This window comes from Colletotrichum higginsianum, chromosome 6, assembly GCF_001672515.1.
Source record: "Colletotrichum higginsianum IMI 349063 chromosome 6, whole genome shotgun sequence".
Lineage (NCBI taxonomy): Eukaryota > Fungi > Ascomycota > Sordariomycetes > Glomerellales > Glomerellaceae > Colletotrichum > Colletotrichum higginsianum.
In genome coordinates, this window is record NC_030959.1 from 4,284,860 (window position 1) to 4,304,583 (window position 19,724).

General features: G+C 50.3%; 5 protein-coding genes across 5 annotated transcripts; 2 read left to right on the plus strand and 3 right to left on the minus strand.

The window, feature by feature from the left end:
* Positions 1-563: 563 nt before the first annotated feature.
* CH63R_09635 (uncharacterized protein) lies at positions 564-974 on the plus strand (the record flags this gene model as incomplete). Its single annotated transcript, XM_018304609.1, has 1 exon — positions 564-974. The coding sequence occupies one exon, from the start codon at positions 564-566 to the stop codon at positions 972-974; it is 411 nt and encodes a 136-aa protein (XP_018156632.1).
* Positions 975-6,010: 5,036 nt separating this feature from the next.
* Positions 6,011-8,736, minus strand: CH63R_09636 (Ulp1 protease family protein; the record flags this gene model as incomplete). The annotated part of the gene is made up of 2 exons (XM_018304610.1): positions 6,011-8,491; positions 8,602-8,736. The coding sequence occupies 2 exons, from the start codon at positions 8,734-8,736 to the stop codon at positions 6,011-6,013; spliced, it is 2,616 nt and encodes an 871-aa protein (XP_018156633.1).
* Positions 8,737-12,233: 3,497 nt separating this feature from the next.
* On the plus strand, positions 12,234-14,555 carry CH63R_09637 (Peptidase s41 family protein; the record flags this gene model as incomplete). The annotated part of the gene is made up of 2 exons (XM_018304611.1): positions 12,234-13,745; positions 13,809-14,555. 2 exons carry the CDS (start codon positions 12,234-12,236, stop codon positions 14,553-14,555), a joined length of 2,259 nt encoding a protein of 752 aa, XP_018156634.1.
* A 445-nt stretch (positions 14,556-15,000) lies between these two features.
* CH63R_09638 (uncharacterized protein) lies at positions 15,001-15,682 on the minus strand (the record flags this gene model as incomplete). The annotated part of the gene is made up of 2 exons (XM_018304612.1): positions 15,001-15,597; positions 15,665-15,682. 2 exons carry the CDS (start codon positions 15,680-15,682, stop codon positions 15,001-15,003), a joined length of 615 nt encoding a protein of 204 aa, XP_018156635.1.
* A 2,199-nt stretch (positions 15,683-17,881) lies between these two features.
* On the minus strand, positions 17,882-19,165 carry CH63R_09639 (uncharacterized protein; the record flags this gene model as incomplete). Its single annotated transcript, XM_018304613.1, has 2 exons — positions 17,882-18,465; positions 18,511-19,165. 2 exons carry the CDS (start codon positions 19,163-19,165, stop codon positions 17,882-17,884), a joined length of 1,239 nt encoding a protein of 412 aa, XP_018156636.1.
* Between the last annotated feature and the right edge of the window lie 559 nt (positions 19,166-19,724).

The following is a 19,724-nucleotide window of genomic DNA, read 5'->3' on the forward strand; positions in this document are numbered from 1 at the left end:
ATGTATATGTATGTACCTCCGTCACGGTCTTTCCTTTACGGAGAACTTCCTCCTCTTCAACGAAAGAAACACGTGTAATGAATCCCCCATTCCTGCCTCAACCTTTTCTCCTTTTCTGCGCTCTTCCTTTCAGTGGGGGCTCTTCTGTGCTGTCTTTCCTCTTCATCCATATGGACACACACCACACACACCACCACCACAAGTACCACACCACACCAAACTCACGCTCACTCGCACACACGCAGACAAGCACACAGCGTCACGTCAAGCAACACAATAAGCCGTCGACCCACGAGCATTGAGTCAGAGCAGTGAGTGAGTGAGTGCTCATCGTCAGCCTCGCTTCTATTCACCCACACGTCCACATTGATTCGCCCACCCACATAAACACACAAATTCCTCAGTCGGCTTCGGTGTCAGCTGCATCACCATAAAGTCCCGCCCGAGTAACACGCATGTATGCCTCCCGTCATGCCCGCCTCTCCTGCACGTGTATCGTCTCCAATGCTGACTTCATGGACAAGCTTGTAAACAGCCAACCCGTCTATAAAACGACGTTGATCATGAAGCCCGAGACGTCCGAGAACCCCAACATGGAAGCCGATGGCCAAGGCACCCCCCCAACCAACAGTAGTAGTAGTATTCGCTCCCATCGCCCCGCCACGATTCCATCGAGCCGATATGAAAACATTGACGCGGCGGCCATCCCACCGCCACCACCGCCGTCGCCGTCGCCGTCACCTTCTGGCCCAACACAAAAACAGGTTGACGAGCTCGTCGCACTCTGTCGCAAAATCAATCAACAAACGGCCCCATACAAGGAAGCTCTGGTGTCGAGGAAAAGCTCGACAAGGGTTAACCGTGCTATGACTGCCACGCTCGCGTCCTTCGTCTTCGCTGCCGAACTCGTTGTTCTAAGGGCTGAACGAGACGAGTCCAAAAAGAGCAAAATGGACAATAAACCCAAACCATGAGCGTGTGTGAGGCCGAGGGTTCGGTGGTGCGTCTGGTATATTAATCACATGGCATAACAAGATTGCTATAGCTCAATTGTGAAACTACATTGCCAAGTGCAAGACGAAGGACGCGGGGTTTCAGACGTAACGGACTGCGGTCAAACATCAGAGACAGTTCAGCCCTGGTAGATAGCACACAAAGCATTGACTAGCGTTGGGCCCTGGAAACTAGTTCCCAGCATGTTGGTCAATAGGACAACGCGGGAACTACAAACCACGATTAGAGTGAGAAAGCTGTCATTGCGGCCATTGAGTACAGCAGAGACATTGAGAGCATAGTAGCTGCTTTCGTATTGCAGAATAACCTAGCCAAGCCAAGCCAAGCCAAGAGTTGAATCTTGTGCTTTTAGAAAAAGCAACATTTCTGTCTCCCATGCATACTTTCTCAGTCTTGAAAGTAACATTTTTAGTCGTAAGCCCCTGGACAGAAGAAGCTGTGCCTGGCAGCTATGGTATAGTACGGAGGCTAAGCCGCCAAAGATCTGGCAACGGTAAGCTCGTAACCGTGTATCCCTTAAAAGAAACTACAACTGGATGACCATTCGACCGGCCAGCGTCTATAAACTGACCTCAATGAATCCTGAACCAGTAGTAGAGTTAACATCGACTTTGCCCATCACTTTCGGGAATCCAAACTATTCGCCGGCCCTGAGAGGGGCGGCATCGTTGTCTAGGACTAAGATAATGCGGAATGAACTGATCGCCTTTGTACTTAACTTCACCTTGATGAAAGAGTTTGTTTCAAGCGCCAATAGGGCTCAGTTTTCGTATCCGAGGATGAGTTTTGACATGAGTGGCGTCTCTTCGATTTCCAAATGCATTAGGTACAAGATGGTGAACCTGCGATGCAGAAGTCTGGTAACTGAGTTTCTCCAGTTGAGGGTAGAATGGATTGAAACAGGCGCATCGTTTAAGGTCACCCTCAGAGTATTACAAGACATGCTGCCGGATGCAAAGAGGTATCAAACTGCAAACTCGTAATTTGATGTCCTTTGGAATGTCGAGTCTCACCGCAGCAATATTAGAAATCCTTCAATATAAACAAGCCGAGGTAAAATTGCTGTTGGAGAAGAAATTGGACATTCAATGTTCTCCAGCCCATTTGAAGTACCAGCTCCCTCAGCTCCGGAGTCCTTAAAACTTCCCGAGCGCTGCAGAAGTGCAATATACAAATACACCAATACACACGCATGGAAAACCTTCGAAGACTTTCTCGGATTGTTTTCTTAAAATATTTCAGTAAAGCCTCAAATACTACTTGTAAAACGTCTACTAGAAGAACCTTGTCCTTCCTACAAGCAACCAACGAGACGAGCATTGTAAGAGCGACATAGGAAACCCAGCAGGAAAAAACGAGATAACCACCTAATTCGTAATACAACACATGCTAGAGACATTAACTCGCTAATACACCCAACCGCCGACTACCTGGAGTACTTTAAATGTCGCCAGGACATCAAACGTCGTCGTGCCTAAAACGGCACAGATAGTGATGAGGCAAAGAAGGTGAAGTGTCAAATTGACGCCAACATTGCTACATTGTCTAGCCAGACTGTCGATGAGCGAAGAAAAGAGTAATGCTTCAAAAGCGCTGATTGCAACCGAGCGCTTGAGAAATCCATTATCACACTTGGAGATTTAGTCAAACTCAAGTATCGCACAAGTCGCAATGGCCTCAGTGTACCTGGTGCAACGTAAATTGGTCGACTCATGCAGCAGGATGGTCTACATGCGATTGAGCCTGAGGCAGCCTACTTCAACTTCGTCCTAAGTTTTCTTTGCTGCCAAACTAACTGCATTGAAAGTAGTAAAAATGACACAGCTCTGTAATTAATGAAACAAAAAGGGCCTAGGTTTCTTCCTTGCAGGATAGACTGCGCCCATTTCCCCAGTCATACAAGACACGTAAGGAGGATACACATATAGGAGAATGCTTTCTCGTTGCTGTTCCCTTGTACCCATGTATTCATCAGGAGACTATATCTTTCAAGAATAAACGAATCTCATTGGATCAATCATGTATTCGATTCTCACAGGAAGATTCACAAGCCAGAATGTCCCTCAGAACTATTGACAGCCAAGGGGCCTGCCCATTGTCTGATCTGGAACAGCACCGTCTCCATAGGGCAAAACCTAGACGAAACATTTCACAGGGCTGGGCTGCAATTTTACCATGTAAATTTCAAGACATGTTTCTAATGTCCTAAATGCCTTGAAGTGAGCCAAGAGGACTACGATCTCCCTAACGGACTCAAAGGTTAATGCAAACACATTCGACCTCACTATCTCACTAAGGCTCTTCCACTACTACCGACTAAGATATGTCTAATGCGTGATAAGACACGCAAATCTGAGGCTCTAATGATAAAGCGCTTCTTCAAACTTGTAGCAAGGAACGATGTCTTCTCTTCCAGGTTAGCTTTGGATGGTTGGGCATGTTCTCGAGCCAAATCGAGTTCGAGAGCAATCAGAATTAGAAGCCAAGATGACTGGAATCGCCATTTTGCGACTCACCAAGCCACACGGTACAAACACGGAACAAATAAATATGCTGAGCAGCAAAAGATCTCCCTTAGAGTTAGTGTAGAGGCTTGAACGAGACACACGATGGCGACTATGCCATTAGCTGGAAGCAAGCCAAGGGTGGATCATAACCGAAACATGGCGCTTGAGGATGTGCTAGTAAGTCAAGTGATATCAATAACGATTTGATGGTAATGCATTCAACTCAGCCTAATCTAGGTTGCTGGTGTTGTGGCTGAGGGACGCAGCTTTATACTGATCCTCTTACTGTTATTGTGAAATATACTCTACTTGTGAATCTGATTAGTAAAATAATACCTATTCAACACGAAGTTAGAGAGATTGCCTTGTTATGTTGCTAGTTTTAAAGTTGGTGACAGATAGGACAAGCTTCGTCTTGTCCTCCCTCTAAGATGTATGCAACGTTAAGGACGACTTCTTGTACAACAACGTCAACCGCTGGAAGTCTGGGACGCTAATGAACCCCGATGACGAGAGGACGCGGCTCTTTTTCTAGAGAGCATCGTGACCAGCTATCACCTCTCGTTCACCAACAAGGCCTCGATCAACAACAGCACCAGCACGGGGCTGCCCATCTACCACATAAACAAGTAGATGTTCAAGTTCAAGCCTTCGTACAAGCACAAGACCACTATAACCGTCCTTATCAAGTTGATCTCTACAGATGTCAATCGGCGAGGGCCCAAATGAGGGCGAAGAAGAGAACGTTGTAGGAGGATGCGAGGGCAAAAACTACGCTTTCTGCGGTGTGGACTGCAACTAGACAGCAAGGATGGACACGAGAGTTAAGGACAGGGCCAAGCGAATTCTCGTGAGGAAGAGGGTGTTCATGAACGCGTCTAGATGCAGCACCAGGAGCGAAACGGTGAGGAACAAGCGCGTCGACTCCACGATGAGGTTGTTGAGTGACTCGAGAAGGGTAAGCTGAGATATGCAGGTACAGACGGCGTACATCACTATATCAAGCGCCTGCTATGGTAAGGTGATCTACTCGGGGACCAGCTTGTATGAGAATGAGATCCTGTCCGAGTTCGACTCCAGGCTGGCGCGTACTTGCCCTTGCTGTGCTTAAACCCGACGCGCGCCATCCAGGGTAATAAGCCAGGGCTTGGCATTTTGCGCGCTCAAGATAGACTTCAAGTTTGCATCGACGAGACAGCACGTGGACATTTACAACATGCCGGACAAGGCATCGTGCACCTCGGAAGTGTCTAGAGATGCTGAGGTGCTCCTCGAACTGCTCCCAGGCCAGCGTCATGTTCGTCAATGCGAGCCCGGTGCTGATCAGCTATTACGCCAAGAGGTGCATGGTCTTCTCCATGTTAGATGTCGCGGGAGCGGCTCCGTTTCGCTGGCCTCCTGCGGGTCGGGTCGGGCGACGTGACGTTGATCATGTCCGAATCCGCCTGCAAATTTCAAAACGGCACGCGCCGAAAATGTGCCCACTAGCGCCGCGCCACATTCCTCGGCACCGACCTTCTCCTACTCCACCTACCGGCCCCGGGGGTAGGTGGGGATGGATGGCCGACGACCTACACACACCCTTCGGACCCGGATCTACTCCCAGGATCCGGCGTTATCCAGATGCCGATTCCAACACACACCGAATTGAGTAGTAGATAGAATAGGTACTATACACTCCGCAGAGAGAAGATTTAGTGTCTTTGAACCAAAGACTCAAGACACCCACCATTTGAGGAACAGACGCAGCGGCAGCAACGCCTGTGGAGCCACTAACTCCGTAATCCGTTTCCTGATGCTTAGCTTATACGGGGGAAAAAGAGAGTAGGAACCCCCCCCCGTGTTGCAAAATGACAATCAGAGTTCGTTGATTCGATTCATAAAGTAACAGATTGTCGATATCATATAACGTACCTGATGGGTAAGGAAGCCTTGGCCTGAATTGACTTCTGTAAGCCGACCCTATCTGTAGCTGACAGGTGCGTATTCTCAAGGAAATTTGGTCTATGCATGATGAGGAGCCAGAATTTGCTATTTGTCTGGTTGCTTATTTTGAAAACAGTTACCAAACTCACTTGCGACGATAGCTTTATGCCGCCTTTCTCTTTTCTTAGCCGTTTCAAAATCTTATTTGATCTTTTTTAGGCTTCCGGGGTTGTCGAGATTAGGTTCACTGTCTTGCTAGGCCGCACAATATAAGTGATTTGCTATTTCCCTGCAATGAACCTTGTTAGAATTTGTGAGGGTTGGCGACAAGCATTCTTGATGCTCCAGTTCTAACCCCATGACCGACCTCATGACCCTTGACCTCCTGTTACTGACCTAGGGGGGGGCGAGCCTAGAGATAAGCAAAACAAGAAACGAGGAGACATGAGAAACCCGCAGTCAGACGGATATAGAGAAGGTATGTAGAGCAAGTCACATCAAATCTGTAGTGTAATAAGTATAAACTCTTCTATTGTTTCAGCATGCCTATACCCTGGCACTGTCTATGTATAAAGTACATCCCATGGACGGAAAGCTGCCAGACGGTCGTTGAGTACCTCACATTCGCCGTGCATCGCGTCAGTCAGCTTAGCCAGCTCCAGCTGCATCATTGTCCGGCGGCCTTGTGCTTCGGCCAGTCTTGCGCATCTGGCCTTGAGCTCGTCAATCATGGATGTCTCAGCTCGGCGGAGTCTAGCCAGGCTCTGCAATGCCGAGTGACAGTTTGCGAGCTCTTCATGGATCTGATCCATGCCCGGTGTGCCAGACCCTGTGAGCTGGAGCGCCCCAAAGACGCCAATGACGTCTTCCAACATCTCCACCATGCGTTGCTGTTGCGTGAGTCTTGCACCAAGCTGTGCCCGAGCGGTGGCCATGATATTTTGACGGAATTTTCGGTAACGTTCATCCCACGATATCAACTCGGCCTCGGTCATGGTTCCCGGAGGTGCGGGCGGGAGTGGCGTGCCGTAGTTCGTCACGGCAAGGGACTGTTCCGAGTCTTGTGGCACGATCTCCGTGACAGCCCTCCGTCCTGTACTGAAGGCAAGAAGAACACGGCGCCAGAGGAAGTATTCGACAGTTGCTGGGATATCTTGGCCGGCGATCACATACAGTCCGTTGACAATGACGGCAACGCCACAATCAATCGCGTTCGACTGTTGCGGACACGACATGCGAGAGGGCGTAGGAGGGTCGTCTGTGGCTGTTGATTCCGCAACGAGGGACAGAAGGGTTCGCAGTAAGTCCGCCAACTCGACTTCGTCCGTCGCGCTAGGCAACGAGTCGTAGATGTTGACAGACGTTGTTGATGCCGTTACCAAGACCCAATGCTTGCCCCGAGACGTGAGGTTTAAAGGATAGAGAATGGTCATGTCTCGTTGCGAGAGGAAATCGGCCCTCATGCGTTGTGGAATGCCGTTGTTGTTGGACACCAATGGGTCTATACACATTATCGAGAGGGGACACAGCGCGCAAAACGTGCCAAGAAATTCCGAGATAACGGTTCCTTCAACGTATTGGCCGTCCTCCAGGCATTCGGCATTGAAGCCATGCCTCACTCTCAGGTCAAACCACCTTTTTGGGAGTGTTGCTACACATTGTCGTTTAGGGGCATTTTCAAGGCTTTCGGATGCAGGCCGTCCCTCTCCTTTTCCCAGCATGGAATCCGAGACAGACTCAGCTAACGTAGCCGTCTGCCACTTCGAGCCGCCAGAAGAGCCCCTTGAAATAGAAACAGCAGGAGGAAGCGAATGGTGATGTGGGTCGACGGAGGAGGCCGTGTTAGTGGAGCAGGCCGGGATGACAAGCGAAGGTGGCGGGACGGCGGACTCGGGTGCGTTGGCGGCGAGACGAGTGTTTTGGTGAGACAAAGATGCATTGCTGTCGATGTCTGAGTTGATGACCTGGACAGCTGACCTCGATACGTCTGGAATGTCTTTTGCCAAGAGGTCCTCGTCATAGGGCTCGATCGGTGCAGGAACGCTCAGCTTTTTCATTAGTGGGCTATGTTGTGGGAACACACCGCCGTCGTCGGTGTTGTGGACGTCCTTGGTCGCACTCGATCTTGCGCGGGAGAAACAGAAGCTGTCGTCTAGGGACCTGCGGACAATGATGCCGCGCTGTGCTCGACGTTCATATTCGATGGATTCTTCTTCAGCACCCGGATCGCTGTCATGACTCTGTACCAAGTCGCCAGTTAGAGAGAACAAACATACTGAAGGGTACGTGTTCTGGAACAAGAAATAGTAGATGGAATGACTCACGGAAGAAACATCGACACCACCTGGACCCCAATCACCGTCATCGTCCTCGCTCCCAAAGGAGTTCTTAGTGTCGCCTCTGAAATTGGGGGAATCATCGCCGCCATTCACTCCACCCGAACCGCCATCCTCTTTCCTGTCTTGGACGCTGCCTTGCTGTGGTTCTCTGTCCTGGTCTTGTTGGTGGCCCTCGTTGCTGCAGTTCGGACGGTGAACATTGGCGTCGGCTGATTGTTGCGAAAGACGCTTCCACACGGCATCGAGAGGTTTCTTCTGGTATGGGACATCGTGCAGGTGTCCGCCGGGTTCCCATAGGCTGTCGAGTCTCTCGCCATGGGAGAGCGTCCACTCAATGATCTTGCGGAGGTTCAGCACTGTGTCGTATGAGATTGCATCAACCGGGATACCGCGCGGCAGCCAAGAGCGGCGACCGCCGCAGAGTTTGTCGAGTTTGTCGTGGTACTGGGAGAGGTTGCCGGCACATCGGCGTCGGCTCTGGGCCGTGGTCATGTTGCGAAGCCGCCTCTTCTCGTGTGCGCCCAGACCGTTTTCCACCATCTTGCGCGTCTGGCGGAGCTTGGAAGTGTCTGCGACGTAGGCGATGCGGACGTCGACGGCGGTTTGTGGCTTGAACTGGGCGAGGGACTTATCGACTTCTTCGCGGAGCTCGGGAAGCGGAACGTTGCGGTCGATGAGGGCGAGGTCGGAGAGGAACAAGCTATACTACTTGGAGCAGAGAATACGCGTCAGCTGAATGAATGTAACAGAACAAGTACGGGTGGGAATTGGAAAAAGGGCCTTGGGATGGGTGGATGGAATGATGGATCGATTACCAGCGCTGGTTCATGTGATGGAGATGTCTTGGGCAACCGCAGGCTTCCGACTCCAATCGCCGTCGTCTGGTGCCTTGCGACGGGCGCTGGGGGACAAATTGTTGATTGTGTGGATGATTCTGGTGTTTCGTCCATTTGGTGGCAGTTTGCACCTAAAAATGGGTGCGTTGAATGGATGCGGCGGTCAAAGTTGGGTGTTGAGGATCGAGGAGAGATGTCGCAGCCAGAGGCGTAAAGTGAAGTTCAACCCAGTCCAGTCGGGGAACGTTCGTATCGGGACAGAACACGCATCATGGATGTTGGGCAGCAAATATTGCCAGACTGAGAGAAAATTGGTTGCTGTTGCTTGAAATGAAGATAGCGCGGAATGGTAGACAGCGTCCTTGAGCAGGAGCGCGACAGTCGGGCCGAACGATATTATGAGTCTCGTTCAGTCTCGTTCAGTCTCGTTCGGTGGTGACTAATGCTGGTCTGGTGCTCTGGAGTTTGCAAGGAAGGGAGGAAGCAGGCCGAGGTTGACCTGCGCACCGCCAGCCTGCACTAGTTTGAAACACGCCGCGAGTGTCACTGATATGTCAACAGCGATAAGATAACGCGTAGTTGCCCCACCAATACCAGATGTTACATCCAGGTCGGCAAGCAACAAAGTAACACCTTTCCCTACCTCGACATAATTGAATGGACATGGGCGTTGTCGCCGGCTGCTTCCTCCTCCTCTCGTCTTTATAGACATGGCTCGATTCTTGGATGACGACATTGTTCGCTGGCTCCGTCAGATTCCGCCGCAACACTCCTCCCCATCCCGCAATCCGCCTTGCCAGCGATCTTCGCGGTACAAAAGACGAAGACTCGAGGGGCCCCCGTCTCCGCCGCCATCGACATCGCCGTCCGGATCCGGGCAAAAACCGCTCTTCACTATTACGTCCCCTCCTCACGCGACTCAGCTGGCCTCGAGGTCGCCCTATTCAGCCATGTCGACACGGATGCCGAAACGAAAGCGAAAGGCACGCCTTCGGAGATGGGTCGAAGAGACATATTGGCCTTGGTACAAAAGGGAGATGCTGGGCCTTGACTGAGGGCGGTAGACTATTTTATGGTGCTCGAGGCGCCGCCAGTCATGGGTCTTTGAGCTTGCTGAGACGCATGATTCGTGCTCTTCTTCATCGCAGGCCAAGATCCAGGGCGGTACAGAGATGTTGCTGCTAGAAAGCCTGAGTTGCAGATTTTCTCGTCGGGCACTTGTCACCACCGTCTCTGTTCCTGCGCAAACCCAGAAACGGATGTTTCTCGTATAGGGGGAGGGAGGAGGACTTCCTTCCCCACGCACGCCCTTTGCGGACAACGGCTTTCGCATGCCCAATCACAGCAGCTACATTTCATAAACGGGCGCCGACGGATAAGTCCTGTAAGAAGGCTGCAGCGTATCATCTGTCTATAGTTTTGACTGCGGTTTGGGGGGTCAGGGGGTTAGTGGCAAGGGGCTGGCGCTGGATGGCCCCCCTATGCGCCCCTAGTCATCGGTCCCTGACATCTACTGCTGGGCTGAAATGATTCCTGCGCGACACGATGAGAGCTCTAAGAACAATCTCGTGCCGTAGGGAAATAACGTCGCAGTTGCTGGTGATATGTTTGCTCTATATGTTTCGTTTTGGAATGTGGGTCTCGAGGAGCGGGTAGGTTCCCCACTAAAAGACAAGACAGAACAAAGCGGGAATGCACAGGCTACATACAGACACGGAATTACTTACATTGGACCGTAGCCAAGGCTCCGGGCTGCGACAAATAATGAGACTCTATATTTTGCCGAACACGGCCCCATACGGAGCCAAAGGCGGTTCAACAGGCTCAGTAAGCGATCATTTATGGTCAAGCGTCATGTTGTGTCCCTTCGTCAAACACACAGGGTCATTTGCACACTTCATCAAGACCACCGGCAATCAAACGCAGCTCTTTGATCCCTGCGATGAAAACGAGGCTTGAAGTGTTTGATGTATACTTGATTTGGTTTGGATATCGTAGATTATCGTGTGATGATATCAAAGTTGAGATCACACGGCAAAAGAAAGGCGCAACCCCGGAACTATCGACTGCGCCCCACTCTCACCGGGGCTGGTCCGGTCCGGATCAGACGGAGCGGAAGGCGGAGTTACGTGCATCGGCCCCACTGCGGCTGGGCCACAATGTGGTTGGGCAACTTTCTATGGCTGTGTCCAAGCCAAGGTACTACTCATCGGTTGATGAGCAGATAAGCGATAAGAGAATATGACTACAGTGACGCGATAGAAGGAACAGGACACACACTTGAGTCTGCATTTGGCAGCGAGCCTGAATACTTGGGAGATATGTAAGGCGCGCGGCGTATGCGAGACCAATAGTGGGGGAGGTACTCTCCTGTCAATGTACACTTCTGGCCTGGAGTTTCCCGCTGGTAGCTAGCGGTGGGAAAGGGTGCATGTGAGTGAGGTAGGTGGTGGGCGTGGAAACCATCAGCTGTTGTGGCTTTTGAGGTGGAACAGCTGCAGTGGGATAGTTGCTCGTAGGCCCATATGCGGTTACTAGTCATTGCCTGCGCCGCTTTGTGCTTCAAGACAAGCGTGTAGCCATCTAACTGTCACTTGTTAGAGTGTGTTGTGGCGTTCTTTAGCTTCTGGTTCAAAAATATTTCTGTCTCGCTTCAAAGAGTGTGCATCCTTCTGGGGAATTTCTACGTTTTTCCAGACTTAGAAAGAGAAAGACAGATGTTAGTAGGGGAAAGTAGGTTACAGACAATCATTTGTATGGGAAATGAAGGCAGATTAGCCAAAGGCTGAAGCAGAATAACGTTTCGCCCTAAATTAAAGCTCTGGCATGTGCATGGCCAACGTCGCTCAGCCAGCCAATATACATACTCTGGCATTTGTGACCCCAACTTTCGTTTTCAATTCCCGCTACTGCTCCATTACACAGCATCTCACCTTCGTAACCCTATTTACCGCTCGTCAGCGCCTACGAAAATCGACGTCGGAGAGTACATCTTCAGGGCACACACAGCCTTGGGCTTATTCTTTCGCAAGTCGTCTTATTGTAACACCGACTCGGCGCTCCTCAGCTTCTGCATGTAACCGCTAGGCTGAATCTGCAGTCAGCCGACAGGTGTTTTCAACTCCCCGTGAGCAACAGGCTGCTGGCAATCCTGTCGGCGGTATCTCTGATGGGGCTGAGTGAGGCAGATTCCACTGGGGAACCGGTAATTAGCGCGCATTCTCATGCCCGTCACGATCGATTGGCTACTCGCCGTCTCAGCCGCACCCTCTTTTACTATCCAGATTCTAAGACATCAAATGTTTTCGGTTAGCATTGAATTGAGGGGCAGCGGGAAGCGGGAATTTTTAAGGCTCCTATTGGCATGTTGGGCAAATGATATTGCATATCAAGCTAGCTTGTATATAAATAAAAGCTTCCCTGCTGTCCTGGTCGCAAAATTCCGTCACCATCCACTCTTTCGGGTTTACTTTTGCTGCTTTTCTGGGGCTTCCTGATTCCTTTTTCCCTCATAGGGGCAGTTCTTCTGTTGTGTCGAGATTCATCCCTGCCGCATAACCCTAAGCACTCGGGAACTAAACCTTTACACGAGAATGGGCCACTCCGCGACAATGAAGAGCGTGCTCGCTCTCGCATCGGCGGCGCTCGCCGCCGCGCACACCTCCACAACACAATCCCCCTGTGCGGTTGTCGCGTCCCAACTTGCAATCTCTTCGACTGCGGAGATACCAGCCATTAACGCGTTCAATTGCCTCAATTCTGTTCCTGTCGACACCGAAGGAAACTCGGAGCTCATCGACGAGCTCAAGCAACTATGGCAATTTCATTCAGAAATAGTCTGGCTGAAGAACCCTGGGAGCGACTGGGAATATGGTCCTCTGGACATCATGGACGAGTTGGACAAGATCAAGGCCAATCTGGAATCATATGAGAGCGAGTATGCTGTTCAGCTGGCGATCCAAAACCTTACAGTCCGCACTGGCAACTTCCACTTCAACTACCAGCCTGATATCCTCTCAGTCTTCATCTTCCGAAGAAGATTCAACGTTGCCTCCATCTCCTCTGACGGCAAAGCACTCCCCAAGCTCTATTTTGATAACGACGTTGCAGCCCTTGCCGACGGTGACGATGGCGTTTTCGACATTCAGTCGATCAATGGCATGAAACCCTACGATTTCCTCCAGGCCAACCTTTACTCACAGTACATCAATTCGGATGGTCGAATGAACAACATGTTTGCCAAGGGTGATACCAACCGCCCTGGTGCGTTTGCCCGTCAAGACAAGTACGACGGCAACAGTACCGACGTTGTCTGGTCCAATTCTAAACAGGAATCCTTCTCCAACTATGCGATCACTAGACAGAATTTTAAGGGCGTCGTTGATGGAAAGACTTTCTTCGAGACTTTCTGCACTGGAGCGATCTCAGGCGCCAAGTCTAGCACCTCGGCCGACAAGGACAAAGAAGTCATTTCCCCTGGTATTCTCGGTCCTGTGCCTACCATTCCCACTGGCTCCTACTATCTAAGCTCCCGGACCAAGAAACGTCAGAGCATCCCCTCTGGTGGTGCTTACGCAAGCGCTGTCGCCGAGTCCAAGACCGGTACCGTCGCCGGTTACTTCTTGACAGACAGCGGTTTCAGTGATGTCGCTGTCCTCAAGATCATTTCCTTCAGCAACCCCGACGAGGACAAGTTTGACGAGACTCTCTTCAACAACGACTTCCAAGCCACGATCCAGTCTTTCCTCAAAAAGTGCATTGCCCAGAACAAGCAGAAGCTGATCATCGACCTCCGCGAGAACGGCGGAGGCAACACTAACCTTTTGATCGATGCTTTCATGCAGCTCTTCCCCGACATGGATCCATTCTCCGGACAGCGATACAGGGCTACGGATGTCTTCAATAAAATCGGAGATGTTGTCAACGAAGTTTACACCAATTCCGATCTAGCCACTAAGTTTCAAACTACAACTGGCCAAAGCATTGTGACCGGTTTTAACTTCCGGTACTGGGCCTGGTGGCACTTCCGTAATGCTGAGGGCGACAACTTTGATAGCTGGGATGAATTCAACGGACCTCACACCTACAACAATGACAAATTCACCACCACCTTCCGTTACAATGTAAGTTCAAATCTTATTTTGTTCAGACTCTTTTTTCGGGTAAAGCTAATGGAACTTTGACAGTACTCCAGCGCGGACCGCGTCTCGGTTCTTCCTGATGGCTTCAACTTCGTCAATGGCTCACGACCAACTGCCTTCCAACCTTCCAATGTTGTCATGTTCACAGACGCACTCTGTGGTTCATCATGTGCCTCGTTCCACGAGGAACTCAAGAACATTGCTGGTGTCAAGGCTGTCACTGTCGGTGGACGACCCGAGAACAAGCCCATCGAAACCGTTGCTGGTACTAAGGGCGGAGAAGTCATCCCTCTCATCCGCTTTTCTCAATACGCCAAGCTCACCCTACAATTCTCCACTACTGCTGGTCTCAGTTCCATCCAGAGCAACAATGCAACCCTCTCTGCGGTTGCCAATGTTCCTAATATTGCCATCCGTGTTGGCGACTCCTTCACTCGAGCACAGTCCCAGGATCAGATTCGCAAGGGTGACGAGACTGCCACTCCTCTGCAATACATCTATGAAGCCGCCGACTGCCGTATCTTCTACACCGCCAAGTCCTACGCTGACCCTGTCGAGGCCTGGAAGCAGGCCTGGTCCGCATACTCAGACAACAGCAAGTGTGTCGAGGGCTCTACTGGCGATAAGAGCAGTATCAGTGGTGGATACAAGCCATACGGTTCTGCTCAGGTCCAACCTGAGGATGAGCCACTAGCTTATGTACCGACATCCGGGGAGAATGCTGCCAGGTCTACCCAGATAGGGTCCCTAGGCATAGCGCTTTTTGCTGTCTTGTTTGCAGTCTTGATGTAAAGAATCTGATTGACGTTTTTATAAAGGTTACGGCACTCCAAGTAGAGAGAAGTAATAATAAATAATAGAATAAATAAACAATTACTTGTCATAGTACGTATAAGGGGGAAGGGGGTCTGCGGATCAGTCTTGCGAGTCAATCCTGCGAGTCAGTCCTGAAACTCGGTCCGAGGCGTGAATATAAATACCCTGCCTTCGTCCTGTATCTCTTTTCCAGAGAAAGAGACACTTATAATCCTTATTTCACGTACGACTTACTTATCACATTACTGCAATACAGTTCAATACTTGGATTCTAGCGTTTAATATTATTTGCATTATAACTAAGTAGGTTTATTTAATCCATTTGAATGATAATCTAAGGTGCAAAAAAGACCGATTGCCTCGCTTGTCTGATCGACTTGCTTATTGATTACGTTAAGTGTTCCCGTGCTCTGTTCCAATTTCAATTAAAACCCCGACTAAAATCCATCTCAACACTTCCAAAAGGGGTAGAAACAGAAACCCTTTTGCCAACTGTGCAACCTATTCCCAAGACATGGCCTCCCATTGAGTAGTCCTTGAACCTTAAGTCGGTCTGTGCGCTGAGGCCGACTTCTGCGTCAAAGACACTTCCTTTGAGTTCGAGAAAGTTTAACTTAGCCTCCGCTCCCGCATAGACTGGGAAACCATCATTTCCACCCGAGATGCCACTGACTCCCGTACTGACCTTAGCAGATAAGATGTCAGCAGATTGTTGAGTAATCTGACTTCCATTATTGTTCGCGACATGGTACACAGACGCCCTAGTAGATGCCTCGACGGTCTTGAAGACTGCATCTGGATCTGATCCATCCATGTCCATACCGACACGAACGTAGCCTATTTTAGCACTAGTGTCATCGTCGGAATAGTTCGTGTATCCTCCAGAGAGTTTCGCTTCTTCGCCCTTTGATGCCACAAAGGTAGTCGGGCCGTCGCCATAATTATAGGCAGAAACCTTCATATTAGAATTCTTGCTGAGAATTTCCCCGAATTGCTCGAAAAGAATCTTTTCATCTTCCTAAGTTTGAACTTAGCGTGTGAATCAAAGTAAGCATTACTATGAAGGGGAAATATCAATGGCCTACCTTTAGTACTACAACCATTACAGAGACATCTCTTGCGATGAGATCTCCCTAGAAACTATACACTTTCCCTTCCAGGTCAAACGAGTGAAAGAGTTCATGATGATGCTCTTAACGTCCTGAAAGGTGGGTATAGGTAAGGATGACTATTCGAATCTGGCCTCCTTAAGCCTCTGGCTCGCTGGAGGCCCTTGATTGCCTTGCCGGACTATAGATACGCCGGCCGATCCCTGCATCCGGGGGCTGCTCCGCCTCCCCCCCTGCACGATTCTCCTCATTGAAACCTTAATTTTAGAAACAAGATGCCTGTCTGCAAAGATTACAGTAATCACAAGCTACAACACCCCGCAAAGCATGTCCTAGTAGGTTTATTGACTACTGAGCGAGATTCTTTGCAAAATGCTACCTGTAGCTATATTAAAGCAGTTAGGATGATCCTTTGTTAAGGGGTAAGCTAAGCCTGTGTTCTTAGTAGAAAGAAATTGCGTGCAGTCATGCACAAATAGAAATTGCATTATTTAGTAAGATTACTAGCCCCATTTATTTTGAGGCCTACATGCTGGACACCATAGACAGCCGACTTGTTTCTAACAGGATTCCTAGTCTTTTTTAGAAATAAGTACGCCGCCAAGTAGCTAGGCTGCTCAGCAGTACAGCTAACGTGCAGATTAACAGCTGTAAAAGATAATGCACCTTATTTACATTTAATTAGCATTGTTCGGCTTACCCGAGCTGCTTTGCAATGATAAGGGGTTAGTACAGGCTTCAACCTATACAGTAGGTTTTAAGTAACCTTAGGAGTTAAGGAACAGGGTAGCTAAAGCTACAGCTGCACAGCAGCGCACAGCCAACATGCATATTAATATTGCAAAAAGATTCGGAATAAGAACCTTATCATTTACTACAAAAAGCTACTCTCCGCCCTTACTAGTTCCAGCATTCTTCCTAACAACTCTTATTCTAATCTTTCCAACTGCTGTCATGAATCTTTTTTACTACTTTTTTCTCCTTCCAATATATACAGCTGTCTTAGTTCAAAGTTTGCCAATACCAGGATTGTCCTCTCGAGGAATACGAGAATGGTTTGGTCGTCCTAGCGCCAATCACGCTACAATCGACATTACCAACGCTTTATTATCCAGTCAGTCAACTAGAATTTCAGATGCAAACTGGACGAACGGAAAAGGCATTAGACGTCTCGTCTGGCGCTGGCGAGTCGCAAAATCTTCTACAGGATTCCCTCAAGTGCAAGTTCAAGTCAAAGGCAGGCAACATGCCGTTATCCAGCTAGCGGCTATAATCCCCGCCCCTGCTGGCAAATCCGGTGCATCTACTGTCAGGGGTCCAGAAGAGTTTATTAAGGGTGGCGGCTCTAATAAATGGGGCGAAGCTGGCAGCCTTTCAACAGCTATGGATTCCTTGCCTAGTAGGAACGACGTTAAGTATAGTATAACTGTTACAAGAAGTAGGTCTACCTTAGATTAACAGCTCCTTCCTTCTATACAAGTTCTAAACTAGTAGTAGGAAAGCCTGCAAGAGTGTAGTATAGCTATTTGTTAAATTATGCATGTAGAAAGGGTACAATAGCCTTTTGCGCACCTTAGGATAACTTAGAGGACTTAATTTGGACTTAATTTGTAGTGTCTAAGTCTAAGTAGGGAAGGTCTTAGGGAATCTCTTAAGATGTAGGCTACTTAGGCTCTGCAGGCCTAAAGCCTATAGAAAGGAGGCTCTAGAGGGTTATATATACTAGAAAATTCTTTCTTGAGATCCCTTATAATAAGAACAGGCTCAAGCTACTATACTACTACTACCACCACCACTACTACTAGGCTGGCTATCTGTGTGTATCTGCCGCACAAGTCCAAGTGCATTCCAGGCTGCAAGATCTACCTACTGTGCTGCTCAACTCTAGAGGCGGCGACTCTACGCAAGAAGAGATCTACTTTGTCAACCCTCTGCGCTTAGACTGGACGTGGGTTAAACCGTCGGTGCTAGTACTGCTATTGCTTCTGCTGCTTCTGTATCCCTTTTTCGGTTTTCCTTCTTTCTGGTTTCGAAAAGACATGGCGTCCGCTTTCGACTTCTGTGGTACGCCGAGGCACGGCAAAGAGACGTCAGCAGTCAGGCCGCTGATGGAGTGCGGATGATGGATTCATATGCCCTGTGCTACATCGTCGCAGATATCGAGTCCCCCATCTATAGGGCAAAAAAGAACTATTAAAAAAAAGAAAACTCACCGGGGACGGTCGTCGGGTAAACGGAGCCGATCGAGACAATCTGCGCCGGCAACCAGGCCCTCGCGTAATCTTCATGTTTGCCCGCTTCAGGACCCAGCAGAGCCAGCTGTCTTATGGGGCTAGACAAGGCAACCAGCGCGTCAAAGGCCTGATCTACAGACCCTACCAGCGTGACAAGGAGGCGGCAGTCCGCCTTGGCCGAGAGAAGCGCAGCCTCGAAGTCGGCGTCGCCGCCCTCGCGAAGTAGGCTGTCCGAGAAAGTCGTCTCGGTTGAGCTGAGCGGCAACAGACACCGGAGGGCATTGATGTCGTGCTCTCGTACGAAGACGGCATGTAGACGATCCTGCTGCATAACGAGGCGGTTCGATGCGCCCTGGAGCTCGCGGGCGATGTCAGACCACGACTTTGCGCCCTCGCCGACAATGGCCAAGTTGAAAGCTCCGTTCGAGGTGTCGAAAAATGCCGTCTTGGAGAAGCTCAGGTTGTTAAGATATGGCTCGCGAATTTCGTCTTGATAATACATATATACATACATACGTGTAAGTGTAATGGCCGCCATCGACACTGGAGGAGACATGGATCATAAGGGGGGGGGGGGCGGGAACCGACCATAGATTGCGACGAGATCGACATCGCCCTCAACCAGGTTGGCTGGATCGAAAGAGGGTACAAGGAGCACACATTCTTGGTCGACGTACTTTGGCAGTTCACGCTCAAGAAGAGCCATCGTTGGGTCGCTGCGCGGCGCTCTCGAAGCCAGGATGGTGACATTCCGTGCAGCGATCGAAGACGCCAGCGGCCCCAGGATCCAGTGTAGAGGGTTTTGGGGGCCAAAGACAACAACAGAGACCCCCACGGGCTGCCTCGAGACCTCGAGCTGCCCCAAGAGGGGAGCACTGGCCGTCCGAGTTGGCCGGGCAATCGTCTGATGGGCGTCCTGGATGTGAAGGCTGAGTTCGCCCACAAGACGAGCAATATCTTTCTCATTCGCGCAAGCCGAGTACTCTGCGTGTGGCAAGACGGCGATGAGGTCAGGAGCAAAACAATCCAGACACGGGGGACCATGGGACAGATCTCGGGGGAGGGGGAGAAGATGGAGACACATACCGCTGGAAGCGTGCTTTGCGAGCTCATCTCTGTTGTCAAGGATGAGATGGTACAGACCGTGGAGCTGCTTCAGGCTCCACCGGGCATCAATTCGCGTGTAGTTGCACTGCCACGACGTGCGCGCCTCGGTCACTGCGTCGCGGAGCTTCATCGACATGTCCGGTTCAACAAAGATGTTGTGAGGTTGATAGAGTGTATGTTCTGTTGAACAGTAGCCTGAGCTGCTTGACGAAATAGACACACTGGGTGTTTCTCTGACATGACATATAGGTTCCCATGGAACACTGCCCGTAACCCTTTAGAGCCATTGTATATATCATTGATTGGAGTTTGCACGTGGCCCCCCTCCCCCCCTCCCCCCCTCCTCCACCCATATCTGACCTGATCCTGCCGATGTAGCAACCACCCCGACTGGGCATGCATCCCTCCCTGCCTGAGCTTCCTTGACGTGTAACCCCTATTTGGACGAGTGTCTTGGCTTACGATGGTTCGGGAATAATGGGGGGGGGGGGGTGCGGGGTGGCGGCGGGGGATTCGAAATGTCCGGAGCCATATGCACGCACGCACTCTACAAGCTGTGGGGCTTGTACTGCCAAGCGGAGGGTCCTCCGCAATGGGGTCCCGAACTCCTAGCGTTTACCCCAGCTTTGTGTCGTTCGGATCCCACGTTGTCTGGGGGAGCGGGGGATGGGGGATGGATGGAAGGGCGGCGGGGG